The 20,224-nt window shown below is 33.6% G+C and overlaps 3 protein-coding genes across 3 annotated transcripts; 2 read left to right on the top strand and 1 right to left on the bottom strand.

Moving 5' to 3' along the window:
• Positions 1-2,466: 2,466 nt before the first annotated feature.
• LOC132737069 (trimethylamine monooxygenase-like) lies at positions 2,467-8,080 on the top strand. The gene is made up of 4 exons (XM_060724309.1): positions 2,467-2,754; positions 4,136-4,300; positions 4,901-5,603; positions 6,142-8,080. Exons 1-4 carry the CDS (start codon positions 2,604-2,606, stop codon positions 6,488-6,490), a joined length of 1,368 nt encoding a protein of 455 aa, XP_060580292.1. The 5' UTR covers positions 2,467-2,603; the 3' UTR covers positions 6,491-8,080.
• A 654-nt stretch (positions 8,081-8,734) lies between these two features.
• On the top strand, positions 8,735-11,095 carry LOC132737068 (uncharacterized). Its single transcript, XM_060724308.1, has 3 exons — positions 8,735-8,893; positions 9,430-9,599; positions 10,649-11,095. Exons 2-3 carry the CDS (start codon positions 9,435-9,437, stop codon positions 10,847-10,849), a joined length of 366 nt encoding a protein of 121 aa, XP_060580291.1. The 5' UTR covers positions 8,735-8,893; positions 9,430-9,434; the 3' UTR covers positions 10,850-11,095.
• Positions 11,096-11,150: 55 nt separating this feature from the next.
• LOC132737067 (uncharacterized) lies at positions 11,151-15,709 on the bottom strand. The gene is made up of 3 exons (XM_060724306.1): positions 15,401-15,709; positions 13,702-13,842; positions 11,151-12,013 (listed from the first exon to the last, which is right to left on the bottom strand). The coding sequence occupies exons 1-3, from the start codon at positions 15,612-15,614 to the stop codon at positions 11,835-11,837; spliced, it is 534 nt and encodes a 177-aa protein (XP_060580289.1). The 5' UTR covers positions 15,615-15,709; the 3' UTR covers positions 11,151-11,834.
• Positions 15,710-20,224: the final 4,515 nt, after the last annotated feature.

Raw genomic sequence — 20,224 nt, forward strand, 5'->3', positions numbered from 1 at the left:
CTTCCTCACACATGGTTGATAAGTCACTGAGAATTAACTCTCAAAATCCCTATCCGTCTCTAGCTCTTACAATCTCACTCTTGCAATTTGAATCTTATTCTTCAACCTTCAATCTAGAATGCCCCTAGAAAATCTTGCCCCAGTATTTATATGAAATACCTAGTCTCTCCATATATGGAGGTTACCTTAGTGTTAATTGACAAATTTAAGCCTTCTATATTTATGACGACAAGTGTTGATCAAGTAACTGTACCAGAAACAAACAGACTGATTCCTGGAATATTTATGATGATAACCAATGATTGAGTTCCCTAAACACAACAATTGCAGGCCTCCTGTCCATAATTTATGCAGGTACCCGTTGACAGAGTTACTATACTAAAATCTCCCAGACTGGTACACAGTCTAGCCCCAACAGATTTATAGTAATAAATAATGACAACAAATGAGGTCTCAATTCTCACACAAACTCAATCATTAAATCAAACCTTAACCAGGTGCCTTGCTAAAACTACAACACTGTAAACTCAATTAAAAAAATATGCCGGACATCTCATGCAAATCTTAAAAGGGGAAATCCGTCGGAAGCAATAAAGATAACTAATTTACATGAAAATTGCACACTCTGTTTGCTTGAGTCTATTCATAAAAGATAATAGAAAAAAGTGCAATACAAGACAATGACTTATCACGTGTCAAACAATACTATCCTACAATGTAGTGAACACGTTAGGACGTCCACCTCGATCGAGATATGAAGTTTGCTTATGAGAGAACTAAGAACTCGACTTGTTCAGAATGAGTGCAGACACTTGGGGTTTGGAGCTCAAAACGCCTTTAAAATCCAAATAAAATGCATATTTGTCAATCCCAGCACATGTACTGATCATATATATATATATAAAAAAACCTTAATATAAGCCGTTTTGAAAAAATTTCATATTTCAACATCTATATAATAATACACTTAAAGATGTTGAAATATGATTTTTTTTCAAAACGGCTTATATTAAGTTTTTTTTATATATATATGATCATTACATGTGCTGGGAATGACAAATATGCATTTTATTTGGATTTTAAAGGCGTTTTGAGCTCCAAACCCCAAGTGTCTGTGAATGAGAGTGTTTTGCTGAGGTGTTGAAATCTAAATACTCAGGCAATAACAAACCTAAATGATAGTCTGATGTACTTTTGTCCCATAGAGTGTGATCAAAGTATTGGGGAGGAGGTATTAGGAAAAAACATAGAAAGGGACAAAACATTTCATTGCTTGTTAATCTATACAAATAGATATATAGTAAACTGTGGAGCAATGCAATACAATTTTGTATCTACAACACCCCTCTTTGTTCCACTCTTGTATATAAGAGAATCTCACAAAAATGTTGGAGGAGAATATTTTCAAAGTATAAGGGAAATACTTTTTTAAAGAGGGACATGGGACCGGATTTTTTGTCCCAAATTGGCCCTAAAATCGCTGTTTATCAAACAAAACTAATTTAGGAATTTCCATATTTAAATGTCTTCAACTGGGAATGTTTATCACCACATTACCATTGTCAAGATGTTTTAAATTAGCTGTGCAGGCGTCTGATTGAAAGAACGTTGTCTGTTGACTGGTTTGTGAAAGCACTGATTTCAATTGAAAAGCGAAATTGTTATTCATACACCAATTTTATCTTGTACCTCTGTTTTTAAGTCTAATTTTTGCGTTCTCCTTAACTTGCCTGAGCCAAATCAGGGTCATGGACGGGTGGGTTCAATAATACCGAGCTAGCATTAGTCAGTTCTGCCGTTATAAGCGTTCTGAAAGACTTAAATTTTATCAAATTTGGTATGCAAACATGTAGGGTATTTGACAGTAGAATAAGTATAAAAAGACAGCATTGGCTAGAATGCAATATTATATCTACATCTATATATTATTTGAATATAATTTTAATAGGGCAATAAAGTTTGTAACCCCAACCCCCGGGAAAGTGCGATAGCAGACGATCTATCTGCATTGCAAGGCCAATTTTATTTATTAGAAATTATTTCATGATAAGATAAGATAGATAAGATAGTTTATTAAAGTCTCATCATCATGTACAATATTAAAACAATACAAATATAAAACCTACGACATTGTACATAAATGCCACTCATAGATGAGTTATAAGAGACTACAGTATACATAACTTTACTACAAATCTAACATACTGGACATATCTACAAAGTTACTTAAAAATAAAACCAAGTATTTTTCTTCTTTAAAAAAAAATATTTGAAGAGTTGAGACAACCAGACTGTATTTAATTTAGTTTAAATTCTGTGTAGTTTGTGTTGTTATTGCTGGTTGTAAAATTTGAATGTTACAGCAATGTATAAGTTTACAGTGTTCATGTTAATTCTTATGCAAATGACATGCGTTTAAAGTTTGTTTTGATTTGAAGCTTGAGTTACGCAGTCAGCCATACAAGTTTGCTAATCTATGCGAACTAAAATCTTCATACTCAGATACAAAAACTGTCTTACATAGAGCGTTAACAAACATCGTGATAAGCTGTAACCGTGAGACGTTGTTTAAAACTAGTTTAACTGTTGCCATTTTTATCAAAATGTCGGGAAAAAGAATTTGTGTTATTGGTGCTGGACCGTCCGGAATGTCGACACTACATCATTTTGCCAGGATGAAGAATATGCCGGAAATAGTATGTTTCGAGAAGCAGAGCACTTGGGGAGGTCAATGGAACATTTCATGGAAAACAGGTATACTTTTCACCTATAAATGTTTGACTATCATGAATGTTTCGGTAAAGTAATTCATTATGTTATTTTTTTCTACATTAAATTTGTATCAAACGTTGACGAGTTAAATAAATATTCCGTATAAAATGTTTATCCATTAATCTATGGTTAGTATAAAGTAGGTAAATGTTTGTATGTACATAGTAGTAAAGCATGGAGATCAACATTAATTTGCAAGCTGATATTGTGACCGATATATATCGTTCTCTTTTTGATAACTCACTCACTAGGTAAAATAAAGAGACACGGTTTCATGCGGGGAGAAATATTTTAATGATGACAGTATACAAATGTACATGTATGACATTCATTAAAACGCATGACCGTAAAATAGTTTCCACTTTTCGCAGTATTAAGAATGGCACAATTGACCAGTGCCCATAACATCATCTTTGGACAGACATTATCACAAAAATTGCCTCCTAGATCTTTTTTGTTATAATAATTGAATTTGATACACATGAATATTTGTTGATAAGTTGACTGGAATGATGTATTAATTATTGAATAAATTGAAAGAAGACATAATCACTTGAAGACTTTAGCTGTTAATAGTGAAGTATCAAATAAGTAACAGACATTTTTAAATGAGAAATATAACAACAACATAGCAAGTACTCAAACTCCCTGCACCGATTGCATCACATTTTGCAGTATGTCACGCCTATAAACTTCTCGCATCGCCTACGCCATGATTTGCAGAGTCCTCGCACCGCTAACGAAATGCTTGCAGACTCCTAGCACCTCTTTCGTCATACTTTGAAGACTTTTCGCATCGCCTACGCCATGCTTTTCAGACTTCTGGCACCCCTTCCGTCATGCTTTGGAGTCTCCTCGCACCTCTTACCTAATGCTTTGGAGACTCCTCGCACCTCTTACGTCATGCATTGAAGAATCCTTGCACCGGTTACATGACATAAGAGGTTCTTTGGAGACTCTTTGCACTGCTTAACGTCATGCTTTGGAGACTCCTCGCACCTCTTACCTTATGCTTTGCAAACTCCTCACACCGCTTACATCATGCTTTGGAGACTCCTCGCACCTCTTACCTTATGCTTTGCAGACTCCTCACACCGCTTACGCCATGCTTTGGAGACTCCTCGCACCTCATACTTCGAAGACTTCTCACACCGCTAATATTATACGTGGAGACTCGTCGCACCGTAATTACGTCATGCTTTGAAGATCTGAAGAAGTTTGAGCAAGAATTGTGCTAGAGTTATTTCCCTTAGCAATATTTTAGTCAGAATTTGACTTTCAGACACTGTGTTAATTGGTACTTCATGTAATACCAATACTCTTTATTTCGCATATACATTTAACTCTTGAGTTATATTTGTAGGTTTAGATGAGAATGGGGAACCGGTGCATTCAAGTATGTATAAACATATGTGGTGTAACGGAATGAAAGAGTCCTACGAATATCCAGACTATACTTTCGAGCGTCACTTTGGTCAGCCGACCCCTTCTTTTCCTTCACGTATTGTGATGAGGGATTATCTGGAAGGTGCTTTTTATTTTAAATTATGAGAGCAAATATTCAAGGATTCAAAAAGTAAATATGGAGTCAAAATTTCGACACCCAGAAACACGAAACGTAATGAGCAGCAGGGGAATATAGATGGAAAAGGAATTAGATCTACTGAAGAAAGCCCAAAACTGTTGCAGGCCGGGTTTGTTTAATCCATTATCTGCCATCTCCCGTTCATGTCTTAAGCAAGTCAGCTTTTATAGAAGTCGTCACAATATACATGTACATGTACTAGCAAAGGGTATCTCAAGCTGTATATAGAATATAGATACTTAAAATCAGGTTATGGTTGTTATATGATAATGGATTGATTGATTGATTGTTTAAGTTAATGATTGTTATTAAAACAATGATGGTATTAATGACACAAATGATAGTGATAGATTGATAATGAATAAAAATGATGGTTATTGTACAAGTATATAATGATCATGATAGTGATTTGGTGCATGGTTATGAGTTTACAATCAAAGTAAAAGAAGTAATAGCTGAACTGATATGATTGCTAAGAATTTCATTCTTAGTGATTTGTAGGCAATAGGTATCAATCGATTTATGAAATTACTCACATTTCAGGTCGCTATACAAGAGGTGCACCAGGCGGTCGCGACTTCAAGGATTACATACGATTCAACACCGCTGTGCGTTTTGTGAAGTACCACGACGACAAAGAGAAATTTACAGTAACAGTAAATGATTATAACACGGGTGAAACAAAAGAAGAAATCTTTTCACACGTAATTGTTGCAAATGGCATATACAACACACCATATCTTCCAGAGATTCCTGGCATGGATGACTTTAAAGGTCGTATTTTACATTCACACGACTTTCGTGACGCTCGCGAGTTCTGTCAGAAAAAGGTTTTGATTATTGGGGCTGGCTTTACCGGTGAAGATCTTGTTTTACAATGCATTAAATTCGATGCAAAAAGTGTGATTCTTTCACATAGAACACGTCCTAAAGGCGAAACATGTATAATGCCTGGTGGTGTTGAGGAAAAACCTTTGGTGGAACGCTTTGATTCTTCGAAAGCTTATTTCAAAGATGGCACGTCTGCCGACATTGATGCTGTTATTTTAACAACTGGCTACAGAAATTATTTCCCTTTCCTGGAGGACAGATTTCGGATATCAGAGGATACTCATGTCTATCCAAAAGGCCTTTATAAGGGAAGCTTGTTCTTAGGCCAAGGACACAATCGGCTCTTCTATGTAGGCGTTCAGTTACAGTTTAATACTCTCACATACTTCGAAGTTATTGCAAACTGGGCTTGCAAGTTAGTTTGTTATCAACTTTTACAATTTACTTCAATAGTTTACACTTCAAGAATGATATTTGCTTTAATCAGAGTACTTTTTATAGAATTTGTTTCAATTCAATTTGATGGTATCTCTTGATGTGTCCCATGTTTAAGCTCTGCATGCCACCATGCTTATTATTTTCATGGGCTCAAAAATATTCGTAAGTCTGCTTATGAAATTACAATTTAATTTACAAATTGTTAAATCCACATTTCCTTATTTGTGATGAAGAAAGTAAATGGATAAACATATCAAGCAAAAAATATACACATATATATGCATGTATGTAAATATTAATCAACCATCATATTTATCCATGGCAATTGTGATCAGTGTTATATGGGTGCTAAAATCGAATGTGGATTGAACGTTAAATAATTATGCATTGCAAGGGCGTCTTCACGAATGCCGGTTGATGTTATCAAAAGAAAAAATTGACGGTGCTTTTATTATAATGTAAAAGAAGTTAACAATTGCATCCTATTAAATGTACAATGTATCTGTATTTCACAGGTTTATCATGGGTGAACTTGACGGTGAACCGAGGGATCCGAAACATATGCAGGCAGATGCAGACGAATGGCATAGTAAGGCTAATGCATGTGCCTCGGAATCGGATGTAGTTAAATTCCAAACCGCTTTGATAAGCCATTTAGCGGAACTTGGTGGATATAATCCTACAGCCGCAAAGAATATTGAAGCCATGTTTGAATGGATACGAGTAAGAAAAGAAAGTTTGGGGCTCGCAAATTACAGAGATAATTGTTATAGAAGCATGTATACTGGGAAGGTTTCGCCAAAACAAAAACCGTTCATGCAAAATTATGACGACAGCATTGAAGCATATCTAAAATGTAAATAAAGTAAACTCTTGAAGAACAAATCAGCATTGTAATAATGTAAATTAAAGCAAAGTTCTTATTTGAATTTTAATCAAATTATGGTCGAAATATTGATTTGTTAAGCAATACATATGTTCAAGTATCATAATCCTACAAGTATCTCCATCATATGTTCGTATAGTTTCGTGTAAATGATCATTTTTCTCCCATTTTCATTCGTTACCTAAGTTACTTTTGTAATAATTGTTACTTTTCATCAAGCACGTTAATAATTATATTTTACATATTTATTTAGCTTGAGAGCTTTGTTTGATACTTTATTAAAATGAGTATAAGTACATGTACTTTAATAAGGTGCATTTTTATCTGCTGAAGTATTGTTATCTATTTTTTCTGCTTCCGTTCTTAATGATAATAAACCATTTTGACCGTGTGCTTCTTTAGATATATGGATACTTAAAGGATTATTTTTAAAGGAATTAAAGACTTCTGAAGGCATTGTAGACATTGTCTTTTTTGGCTGTGCAAAGTGAAGCATTCATCGGAAAACTGATGTACTCACCTCACTCGTGTTCTGCAATTCACCAAGCATTAAAACGCACACCAATACAAAGAAACTAACGCTCATATGGTGATAATTATCGAATGAAAAACTAGCGAATTTTTTAATACGACTATATCCCCAGTAGAGCTATTCAAAAAAGTGTCTTCTTACGTTTTACGTCTGTTAGAAGAATTATGCAGCTGAAATACAGTGTCCTGCATGGGCCAGTTAAAAGACACCTATTGGCATTCAAGTTTTTTTTTCTAAAAGTTTTGTGACGCTCTTCTATATTTTTATAAAGTAGCGAGATGTTTAATTCTCGAATGAAACTTTTTGCGCTATTATATATAATTTGTCGCCTGCTTAACTTAATCGTCTTGAGAATCAAACTGTAAAGAACTTTGCGATGATTATCCTTAACTCTAGAATGTTTCTTTTGAGAACATAGCTTATTTACAGTACCAGTGCCTATAGTGAAAGTTCTCCGAAAGGGAAAGTTATATCCGGCTTCTTAACTATTCTCGTGCTTGATACTAAAACAAGAGCCGAAAATTGTAGAGTTTTCTATGTTCAAAAAGGGCCATATTTCAGTCTTAATTCACATAAGAGTAATTGGCCTTGGATAGTGGCCTTGGATTGTGGCCTCCTATTTTGCTCTTAAATAGGTTTGTGAAGTTTCAACCAATTCCCTCTAGTAGTTTTGGAGATACCAACTTGTACAAAAATACATAACCAAAGTGTGACGCCGACACCGACGCCTGGTGAGTACAATAGCTCTCCATATTCTTCAAATAAAACAAAGATTTAGTCAATCTTAACTGCTTCAAACAGGACGCTATAGAAACGGACGCAACTCATGAGTTATTATATTACATAAAGTACCAGTATTTTTTACCCATGACTTTATACACAGTATTTGTTCTGCGAATCCAGTATTTTTCTTTTTTAACGTAAAATTTATATATTCACAGCATACAAATATTGAACCATACATCAATAAAGCTATCATGATTTTATTTCTTTGTATATCATTTATTATTTAATCATTAAAAGAATAGAATACGTCTTCAAGTTTTAATATATCATTGATTCCAGCACTTTTAAGTGTTGAAAATTGAGTACCGCTTAAGCCGGTTCTAGAGGGCGTGAGGGATGTTGCACTTTTTCATTATCCCTCATGTACAGACTCGATCTAACCGAGTCAGCAATTTTCATGTAATTGTGTTGTAATTAATGTCTCCAGGGATCACGTGACTCAAATGGCATGATTAATGTTGATCTTATTGTCATGGTCAAACGTGTAACAGACAACAAATATATACATGTATATGAAAGTTATATATCTTGAACACAAACATGAACTCGTAATTAACAAGGGTTACTTCATGTATAACGACCTCGTATTATAATTATTCAAGTACTTTAAAAAGCTGATGTATAATTAAGCCGCGTCACGACAAAACCAACATAATGCGTTTGCAACAAGCATGGATCCAGACTAGCCTGCGCATCCGCGCAGTCTGATCAGGATCCATGCTGTTCACTTACAAACCATATAACAAGTAGAGAAACTGATAGCGAACAACATGGATCCTGATCAGACTGCACAGATGCGCAAGCTGGTCTTGATCCATGCTTGTCGCAAACGCATTATGTTGGTTTTGTCGTGACGCGGCTCAATTATTATGTTAAGCTAAAGCATCGTTATATGCCCGGGTTATCATCTTGATCTAAAAGTTTAGTAATTGTTGCTAAGGGGTAAAATATATGTAATTATTTCATAAGAATTCATTCATTGCTTAACGACTATATATATTGAACACTTGGCAGTTTCGTTCGGTTGTTGATTTTTCTTTGTTTTATATGATTTGATGAAATGGTAAGTTGACGATTTAAATTATATTTTTGAGTTATAGCATTTCGGAAGTAAATTAAAGTTTCAAAATATCATATGGTATTTTAGTTTTGTTTGAAAACTTGTTTATTTGTTCAAATAACTAGATCTGCGACATTTTATAAAAAAAATCCTAAAATGATCTAAGGAAGTGCTTATAATGTGTCCCCGAACGTTTTCATCTTTGTAATATTCTTAGTTTTTATTTTGGCTTCTAGGCGGCCAACTTCACAAATTTTGAAGCGGCAGAATGAATACGTCTTAAAATATAAAGATTATGAAATAAGAATAATGAAGATATTGAAAATAATCATATAATGATCTAAGGAAGTGCTTATGGTGCTTTTTCAACCGTTTTCATGTTTGTAATATTCTTCGTTTTCTTTAGGCTACTAGACTGCCAATTTCAGACAGATAGACTGCCAACTTCTCTTACATTAAACGTAAGCACATTTCATCCATGGACAAAAACAGTTGAAAGCTGTCAAAAATCATAATTTATATCATTTTTTCCCTTTCAGCAATAATGAAGCTGGTTGTGATAGCTGTAATATTGCTCTTGCTTGAACAAATTGTTGCGAAGAAATGTTCTGAAGCACCGGGTGTTGATGGCTGTAGTATACCAGACTGGATACCAAACAAGAATAAGTTCAAACCAGCATGTTATAAGCATGACGTCTGCTACGCCTGTGTAAGTTTCTTTCACATACCTGTACCTTTTTCCCCATTTGAGCCGTGTCACGACAAAACCAACATAGTGCGTTTGCGACCAGCATGGATCCAGAGCAGCCTGCTCATCTGCGCAGTCTGATCAGGATCCATGCTGTTCGCTATCAGTTTCTCTACTTGTAATAGAGTTGAAGGATCCTGATCAGACTGCGCGGATGCGCAGGCTGGTCTGGATCCATGCTTGTCGCAAACGCACTATGTTGGTTTTGACGTGACGCGGCTCATCTATAAAACTGTTTTACACGATCCATGCTATTTTTGTTTTGTTATCATTTTATTTATACTGGCCGCTGGAATTAAGTATATGGGCTGGAATATATGCGCTAATTACTGGCACTGTGATGAACCCTCATCAGCGGCGACTTTTCAAAATGTCTACATAGGCCATCTGGAGGCGACAATATTATCCAAGAGACATCTTTCAAAATGAGTCTTTGCGTGATTCCCCCCCCCCGAGTTAGTCAGGACAGGTCAACCAATCATCTCTGGTACTAATTACAACTTGACCTTGACCTTCCAAGTGCCTTCTCCATGACGTACAAGCCTCGGAAGAAGTGGTTGTGCACAAGTATTTGAACGTGACGTAAAACTAGTATGTGTTTTAAACAACGTTAACACACGCTAAATGTTAGTTACAGAAACTTACGGTATACTTAGTAAGCGCGTCAGAGAAAATGTTTTAATTTCTTAATTATTGACAAATTTGAATGGCTTCTTTTAAGTCCAGCACTATTAAATGTTGAGAATTGAGTACCGCTCTAGCCGGTGCTAGGGAGCATGTGGGATTTTTTCAATTTTTCATTATCCCTCATTTACAGACTCAATCACACCGAGTCTGCTATTTTCATGTAATTTTCCTGTTTTTAATGCTTCCGGGGGATCACCTATTTTCCAGATATTTAAACATGTCGTCAGGAAAGTATATTTATTAGTAACTAACTCTTGCCTTTTGACATGTTAAATGAAAGTTTAACATACTTCTATAGAGTAATGCAAATTTTCAAATTACAGGGAACTGCCCTGGATGTAAACCGTATAACGTGTGATAGAAGATTTCTGTTTAACTGTTATGAACGGTGTGGGGACAAAACAAACTGTAGACGTGTTGCTGGCTGGTACTACAAGGCGGTGAGATGGTTTGGAGCGTTCGCATACCAAACAGTGTCACCAGAATGGTGTACAGAAGACTGGGTTTCTGAATGTATGCTGTAAAACTAATAATATATATATTATATATATATGAATAATTTCTTTCTTGTTCATACTCAAAATGCCGTCGAAAATCAAAATGAATGGAAGAGGTCTTCACTGTTTATATCTTTATTTAACTTGCTATCATTTGGGTTTATTATATACTCTCTAGAAAATTGGTTGTTGACCAACCTTTTAAACAATGATATTTTGAGAAGATATTTAATAATTCAGCCTTCTGTCACACACCAACCGCTATACGTTATGTATCAAACACTGATTTTTCAAGAAGAGCAAATGCATTTTTAAAACAAAGACTTCCTTAAGATTATAGTTTTATTAACAAAATTTGATATACATCATGACATACAGACATAATTTATGATCATTCTAAAATGGTGAAAGCTATAATATACAAGTACATGGTAAGATATAGTGTCATTAATAGATGCATTACTTAGAATAGAACACAATATATTTTTTGTGTGTTGCGTTTACGCCGCACCATCACTGGTCATATGACGACTTTCCAGCTTTACTGGTGGAGGAAAACCTCAAGCGCCCCTCCTTGCATTTCAGGCACGAGTAAAACCACTGACGTTCAGTTAACTGGAGAGTTTCCTCTAATGAAAGAATCCACAGTCCCTGGCGGAATTCTAACCTACAATGGTAGGGGACCTGTGGTTTGAAGTAAACGACTTTAAGCACTTGGCCACGTACGCCTATAAATAACATTTCTGCATATAAATAAATAGCCAAGTTAGAGAAATCAATTATATTTTAAACAAAGTCATTTCATCAATAATTAACCAAAGTAAGTTTAAATGTTCATTATGTATTTAGGAAATATCCTGCGGAAATAATATTTTATAATGTATACCAGTACAACGATTTTAACATGAAACATATCAAATATACTGAAAATTCTCATGCAGTCAAAAATATGAATATTGCCATTGAAAACCAAATTAAACCAATATATGTTCATACAATGAAACTGATTTGTTTACAAATTAGCACGACCACTTTTCCTCTTGTCACACCAAAGAAGTCCGGAGACAATACATAGAACTAGCATAGCAGCTATTGCCAACCAGTACGAGTAACCAAAATGTCCATGATTCAAGGAGTCATCAGTAAACGTCTTTATTACAAATATTGTTAAGCCTATTCCTATACAAGAACCTGTAACAAAGAAGACGATATGCAAAGTTAGGTACCCACTTACACATAAATCTATTTTTATAGATCGTTATAACAGTGTTGCAAAACATTTTTTTTTTTAAATGGACACCTTTTTCTTATCTTCGTATACAAATGATGAACCTTTCCTTCTCTTATTCTATGTAAAGAGGGCAGTTTATCAGGATCAAATTAAATCATGGGTTTCTATCTAAAGGAGAACCGCATAGGTGTAAGAGCTATTGCATTGTATTATCATAAATCATATGAATGTTTCAATCTATGCATTTGTTTATCTTTAGAAACTAGAAAACAAGTACATTTTCAGGTAATTTAAATATATATCCTTTAAAGCTTTGAATTCTTTTTGAGATACTTTGTATAATGATGTGCGGACATTGTTTTTGGCTTCCAAATAGCCGCCTTTTGTATAAAGTAAAGCGAGGTCGCAAGTAATCTTTTTTATTAACTTGTTATTGTTCAAATGTAAGGCTTCATTGTTTTCATTTGCTTATCATTTGCTTATTAAAAGTTTATATATAGTTTAATCAGGATATAATTAATTAATGTCCACGGCATTACGATAAACAATTAGGTGCGAGTCATCACGGTCTATATAAAAATAGGACATGTGATGTCAGATTCAAGGTACAATTATTGCTTAGCTTTCCGTACGACATTGGCTAAATTGTACCCGTTCTTTAGAACTAGTATGGCAGTAATCTGATTAAAATCAGCTCTAAATAACGCCCCACTTTTATATCTGACCGTGACCAAATACGAAATTATTTCTGGTGACTATTCACACAGTAGGTAATTTTCACGATTTCGAGAACAAACATGACGTTGTTCATATAGGTAAACTGGCAAAACAATCTTGCCCATTAAAATTCTCTTTTTTTCAAGTAATTTGTTAAAAATTACTTCAAACATTTTTTTGTAAAAACCGGTTTGATTGCATGGCGAAAAATACCTTTCTCGAGAAATCCGAATTACAAACAAGGCGAAACACATACGGTCGTCTTCAGATATACATAAAACAAATACGTAGATCTGAACTTTAGTCAGATTGAGTATGGCAGTTATTGCATTCCCTTTCTCACAGCTGACCATTCCATACTCTGTCTCTGACTCAGAAAACACGGTTCACAGCGTGGAATTTACGATGTAACATCGGTTGTAGAGTTATAATTGAATAGCATCATCAAACGTTAGGTTGCAGGCATATGAATTACACACCCACGTAACATATGTATTTGTCTTTTTGAGTTAAAACTACTTCCAATTTGTACATTTGCTCTTAAATAACTCATTGTCTGAGGGTAAATTTGCACATGTTATGAACTTTCATTCCTTCTTTAAAAAACTTATTATCAAAACAGTACTGCGACTTCGATGTTTTGCACCCAGATAGTACTGTTTTGTTTTTGATTGTAACACTTTTGTGGGCATCTAGAGAAATTTTAGCTACACTTCTCTAGATTCTCAGCGTACCTGGCAAAATCCAATAATATCTACGCATGAAATAATTTGCCTCTTTCTTTAATTAACTGACAACATCGCAGCATGAATTTTCGGTCAATGACCTCAGCCATTAATACTTTTTTATTATACTTATTTCTTACTTTGAAGTATTCCGATGAATAAGAAGCAACAAAGGAATACTTTAAAACATCAAACAGCTAACTTACCCCCAATACTGCAAATGTTGATATTCACTTTAACAAGTAATTTGCTTGTTACCGCTAGGAAAAGAACCATAGACAGTATAAGTGAAATCACTGTAAACGCAAGGCCGACTGTCTCCAGTACCTGAACCGCGATAAACCAACCTGTAAAATTAAATTGCATTAATATGTAACTCGATGTTCTGTGAACCAGAATAGTAATATATTATCATCATTTACTAGAATCAAATTGTAAAAGCCTAAACAAATTTAATAAAAGCGTCTTATTAGTGGATGAAAGTTTTTCTTTATTCAAATTATTTATTTACGTGTCATGATTATTTTTCAATAATGTAACATAATACTTAATCACAGAATATTAAGAATCGAAATATAATTTTAAAACTGAACACCACAGAAAGACTTGGTAATCCCGCGCCTCCTTGACACATTTAATGATACATGTATTAACAATATTTATTAATCTGTCGGTGTTCAATACTAAAATTATAACTAAAATATATGTCATGTACATCTTATTTTATATCTAAATTTCCCGGTAAATACATCTAATTTGATTGAAGTTTATAGCCTTACTTTATCGCTATTTTGTATGAAGCTGAGTCAAATATGTTCACTAATGCATGAATTAATGAACAGAGAATTTTTTTTAGCTTTTGTTTCGTTGTTTTAAAAAACAAAAGCATCACACAATAGCTTTAAATGTGTTCCACGAATTTCCTATCCCCTTCCCCTGTGCCCTTTTACTTAATGGGCCTAAAATATTAATCAATCACTTATTTGATTTCTTTGAATTTGATTTCCACGTCGGTTTCTATCATTTCTTATGTATAATTTTAGTGATTAGCCTGTCGCGCCCTGTCCCGCTTTTATTTGGGGTCCTCCTGGCTCCATGTCACTGATTCTTGTGATCTTGTTTATCATATTTTATACCATTCAACGACTTTCAGACCAATATGACATAAAGTCCTTGTTTAACTTAGTTTTCAGCTAATCATTTGTCTTACCGCTAGGAAAGGGAAACTACATGTTTTTAAGTCATATTTATCTAGTATGAAAATTATTTCCTTTGTTCATTTTAAACTGCATCTTAAATTATAAGTATTTATGCATACTGAACCTTTATGATTCAGGAACTTTACATTCATCTTTTGATTTACTAATTAATATATATTTTCTAGTTTAAAGATTTGTTTTACGATAAATAATATCCATAGCCCTGGTATCAATTCTTTCTTATTACTTCCAGATATTAATCCAATTGCTGATAATGATATACTATTTTCCTACTTATAGTAAAGATCTATATTTAATTAAAGATATACTATGCTCAAATTTAATATTACTAAATATTGATAATTGCTACACAGCCCATTTGTAAATATAAAATAAACATATGTTTCGACTTCACACAAAAATTCTATACACTATATGTGGTTGCAAGATGAATATATAGCGTCATTAAAAAACTGGCAGTTTTTAAAGAAAAGCACAACTTTACTTGACCTGTAATAGGGAACGCAGCTTCCCACACATAGTGTATTCATTCTGTTATTCAAATTAAAATTATTCAGTAAGAATTTCATAGATTTCAATAAATTCCTTTGATACAATTATTTTACTCAAGGATGAGCATAGTATATCTTTAAGCTATCGAATTATATTACCCATTCTTAATTTGAATAAGATAGCAACATTATACCTTCGCCACGAAAATTGCTTTCTTCGCACAAAACAAGTCCGATCACTTCACTACATGACCGCCACAATCCAGTTCTAGTGCCTACAACCCCTTCATATGAAAACACTATCCAGTTTGGTGTGGCTAATGCAACGGCCTGCAATATTATAGCCACGACGATAAGACAAATTGCTGTTATAAAATATGTAGATGAATCCTGTAAAGATTTCGCCATTTTGTTTTCAAGCAACACAGGTAAAAATATCCTGGATTTATTCCGTGTAAATAACAATTACAAACTGGCACTCTGTAGTGGTTCTGTTCTACAGTAGATGGTTATCTCACAGATGATGTAGCGTAGGTGGGTTACATATAATATATTAAAGGTACATTAAACCTCAGACATGAATACATTTTTGTGTTCATTCTGAATACATTTCTTTTCTGTTAAAAAATGCAAATATAACACCGCACTTTGGGGTTGGACCCCAAAGTCCGTTACGTACTTTGGGGTCCGACCCCAGTGTGCGTTACGAACTTTGGGGTTCAATTTCGACCCAAAAGTGAGTTAAACAGGTGCATATGCATTTTTTAACATCAAACAAACGACCTTACTATGGGTCATAAAAATCAATTTTCATCATGTTTTAAATATTATAATTATTGTAGTCAAATCCAATGGTAAACAAAATTCAAGGTATTAAATAGACGCAAAACATGTGCCCTGAAGTATAGTAGAATTAATAGGAATTAAAATGGTCTTGATCAGTAAGTGAAGAACTTTCATCAAATAAAGAATTTGTATCAATTATTAAGCTTAAAATATAATTTTCTCAAATTTTCCATTTATTTTAAAATATTATACACCTTTCATAAATTCCATTGTTTTAAGCTAATTGCATTTGTTTACACATTTTATAGAAATATGATAGACTTAACATAGACAAAGGTATAAATTCTTGGAAATCTTAGTAAGACATTTCAGTAAAAAATGTGCCTGATAATATGTTGAAAGAGCGATTTATTTAGCAAAATGTGACATATAAGAAACTTGACTAGGTGTAGATGCGACTTTAAGTAGAAGTCCGTAAAGGCAGTACTAAAAATATCATAAACTATTTAAGAAGTCGAACATTAAGAGCGGAGCTTCAGAACAATGTAAAATTTTCACTGGGGGTATAGAGGGGATTGTGGGGTATCGACCCCCCCCCCAGGGTTAAAAAACAACGTTTCAAAGGCTCTTTATGCTTTTATTTGTTTTTCTTAAAAGCTTTTTTATTTTGATGTTCTTCTATAATATCCAAACAATACATATTGGCCAATTACCTCATCTGTTGCTTTTTGGCAAAGATGAGTACAGTTATAGTGAATTAGTATTTTATATGAAAGTCAAATACTACATTGTTTTGACTACTTTTATGACAAATAATTTCACATTTATTGCTACTTTAATCAGGTAACAAGCATCTTACATTTCTCTGATACCATTATTTTAACATTATAAAATTCATGTTTGCTCTTTCTAGATTTCCCATTAAAAGCCTCTGGCGAAAGGTTGTTACGGAGCTTACAAAAAAACCCTTGAGCTTAAGTTATTTATTGTCCGATCGAAAAACTATTTCACCAGAACATTGCAATAGAGTATATTTATAGTTCTTTGGAAAACAATATTAACTGCATTTTCATTCCCATCATATTTATAATGGGGCTCAATATGGCACAAACAGTAATCAAGTAAATGACTGTCAGAACGGGATATTCTTTGCGGCATCTTTTAATTTTAGGAATACATCCACAATTTATGTAATAGAGTACTTTGTTATATGAACACAATTTTTAGATATTTCAAGTGGTAAAATTAATGAAACCTTTATCACTTAAGCATCAAATAAAGTGTAAATAAAATCAAAGTAAACAAAATAAAATCTTGAACTCCACCTCAAATATTTCAATGTCGCAGATTGGAAATAAGTCAGTACTCAGTATTTAAGCAGAACTCAGATGACACCTTTAGATCTCTGGAACCCAAAATGCGTTGATATGTAGCATATTAACGCACTTTGGCCGGGGTCAATTTCTTGATTTTGACCCCAAAGTGCGTTTGACCCCAAAGTGCGATGCGAAGTTTAACGCACTTTGGGGTCGGACCCCAAAGTGTGTTGGACCCCAAAGTGCGGTTTACAGGGGTACATATAATATATTAAAGGTACATTAAACCTCAGTCATGAATACATTTTTGTGTTTATTCTGAATACATTTCTTTTCTGTTAAAAAAATGCAAACAAGTGTTTTTATAAAATTATAATAATTGGTTTAGAACATGTGAGATGCATAACACCTGAAGTAAATAGCACTGAATATGAAATAATTTTTGATAAAGGTAGCAAACTGTAAACAAAGAGATATCGTTACTTCTATATATCAAATCATTTTTACCGTTTAAAAGACATATCAATGTTTATGTTGATCAGTTCTTGTCAAATTTTAATTTACCGGTTGTCACAAAGTGAAAGTACGTTTGTAAAATCTTGCATTATATTTTTCACGCCGAACCTCATTTTTACTCTATATTCATTGATGTGAGATTGCATCATCTTTTGTTCAATTTAGAGTTTTCAGGTGAAATTATTATTTAGAGTATTTTTATGGTTTGCATAAATTTCCATGTCTCAATTTAAACATCTTGCCGTTTATTTCACAAAAATCCTTTCAGTAATAAGAAAGTTACATTTTTGTTTTATGAACCAGATATATGTATTATGTCTGTATTTGAAGGACGGGCGTTTATTTTACATAACTATTTTTCCCGCCGTCCCAGCTTTATTTCGTGCAAATCGATTTTTCATGTTTTGCACGATCCGTTTTCCCGCTCAGTACTCAGTAGTTTGCTATATAATGACTAAATTTTAAGTGATATATTGCAATGCACTGGACGTTATATAGGTCACTATGACGGTGACAGACAAATTATATTTGTCATAAAATTACAGCTTGTACAAGGTAAAATTTAATTTTCTAGTGATTTTGTTTCATAAATTTTTGCTATTTCGTAAAATACTATTTTCTATTAGAATTATAGTTTATTTGATTCAGGTTTAGTTATTTGGCAGTAATTTATTGTTTTCTAAATTTTCTAAATTTTTGCAGATTAAATTTTAAAAGCTCTTTTTATTCTAGTGTTTCGCTATTGCAAATTTATACCGAGACATGTTAATTGATGTATGTTAATTGAAGTTTTAATTATATTGTAATTGTATAGGAGCCATGAATATTTTATAGATATATATATCTATTCATAAATAATTTATTATGGTTCTACCGTATTTGTGTAACTTTATGTAAAATGCTGCAGTATCGTAATGATTTGTTTCAATCAATTTAATTTACGTTATCATCTTACTTCATTTCATTTATCATCAGTTTTTGTTATAAGTAAATACAACGTATCTCTAGAGAAGGATCTTCAGTGGCATGATTTTGGAAGACGTTTATTTATTGGTGGTTATTATGTGGCGTATATTTGAATATATTTGCAACGCAGTATTATGCGGATGTGATTGAATTTTTGTTCCACGGAATGTATGGTGTACTATAGTGGACATTTTGTTTATTCAAAGAAGCACGTTATTTTATTGGAAACCGACAAAGGTCAAGTCTTTTCCAAGGGACTTTATTATACCCTTATGTTTGATTATCATGGAACTTACCATGTTTTATACTTTGTAGCTTCTTATTTGAGGACACACCCGAAGATGACACGGGCCCTCCACACGTATGTCCATGGCTAAAGGGTGACGCATGCCCTTGTTCAGGATCCTATCAACTGTGCCAACACTGTAGGAAGTACAGTTACGCTTGATAAGATTTTATACAAGACGCCCGCCATTGTGACGAATTTTGTTCAACAACGCCACCACTTTATTGAAACATCATGACAGAAACTTTACGGGAGAAATAGACTGAGATACGTTTGTTTGCGCAGTGATTTTTCATATATAATCATTTTTCATTTATAAATATTCGTTTCTTGTAAATAAATTTGTATATATTTTCTGTTCTGAGTTGTTGGTTGTTTTAGATAGCAATTGTGGTCGGCCCGGTATCCCATCTTAGTCCCTATTGTGACACCGGTAATTTCGGTATTCGTATTTTATTTTAAAAGTAAAGGGTACTGCTTTTAAAATTGGATATTTTTATTACATTCATATATACAGATTTGATCGAAACGAAGTTTAAAAGAAAACTCGACATTAAATGTACACTTGTGGCGTTATCAAACCCCTGAATTAAAGCGCGTGAAAGACACTACCCTTATCCTTACTAATGTTATACACATAGGTATGTTAAGAATTGTCTGATAGTATCATATTACTGGTGATTTGAATTTTAAATGCGGAACTGTCTTTTATTCATAATATATTGGGCTGAAGCAGGGACTTTGGAGTAGAGGGTACATTCTGGGTGGGGTCTGGTATCAGATCAAAGTCTCTTCCCCGCCGTCGACCGTGTCTGGACAATTATTACACTATTTACGGCAGTGTTTCCAGTTATGTGGATCGTAACGTTGATCATTTTAGTCATAGAAAGAATTTAGAGATTATTCTTATTTTCAATGTAATTTAAGTTTAAAGTAATTATTTGTTACAAAAGACATTTATAACTTAACTTTTTAGTGGACAAAACATCAAGAACCTTATTGTTTCTAAACATTTGGTAGAAATAATGGACAAGCCGGATGTTAATCGATGTATGAACACAACAAAAACAAAAAGTCCGAGGTTTTAGGCATAAAGATGTCTCAGATAAGATCTCAAGCTATGGGTCATTGGTTCATGTCGTATTGGA

This window comes from Ruditapes philippinarum, unplaced genomic scaffold (assembly GCF_026571515.1).
Source record: "Ruditapes philippinarum isolate M1 unplaced genomic scaffold, ASM2657151v2 ctg16099_1_1_1_1, whole genome shotgun sequence".
Classification (NCBI taxonomy): domain Eukaryota; kingdom Metazoa; phylum Mollusca; class Bivalvia; order Venerida; family Veneridae; genus Ruditapes; species Ruditapes philippinarum.

Bases quoted from the DNA above. Each gene is read 5' to 3' on its own strand.
- LOC132737069 (XM_060724309.1), top strand. From the start codon at position 2,604: ATGTCGGGAAAAAGAATTTGTGTTATTGGTGCTGGACCGTCCGGAATG. The intron at 4,301-4,900 runs GTGCTTTTTATT...CTCACATTTCAG, and splicing joins GATGAGGGATTATCTGGAAG to GTCGCTATACAAGAGGTGCA. The intron at 5,604-6,141 runs GTTAGTTTGTTA...TGTATTTCACAG, and splicing joins ATTGCAAACTGGGCTTGCAA to GTTTATCATGGGTGAACTTG.
- LOC132737068 (XM_060724308.1), top strand. From the start codon at position 9,435: ATGAAGCTGGTTGTGATAGCTGTAATATTGCTCTTGCTTGAACAAATT. The intron at 9,600-10,648 runs GTAAGTTTCTTT...TTCAAATTACAG, and splicing joins ATGACGTCTGCTACGCCTGT to GGAACTGCCCTGGATGTAAA.
- LOC132737067 (XM_060724306.1), bottom strand. From the start codon at position 15,614: ATGGCGAAATCTTTACAGGATTCATCTACATATTTTATAACAGCAATT. The intron at 13,843-15,400 runs GTATAATGTTGC...TTAATTTTACAG, and splicing joins AAGCAATTTTCGTGGCGAAG to GTTGGTTTATCGCGGTTCAG. The intron at 12,014-13,701 runs GTAAGTTAGCTG...TCTTTGTTACAG, and splicing joins CAACATTTGCAGTATTGGGG to GTTCTTGTATAGGAATAGGC.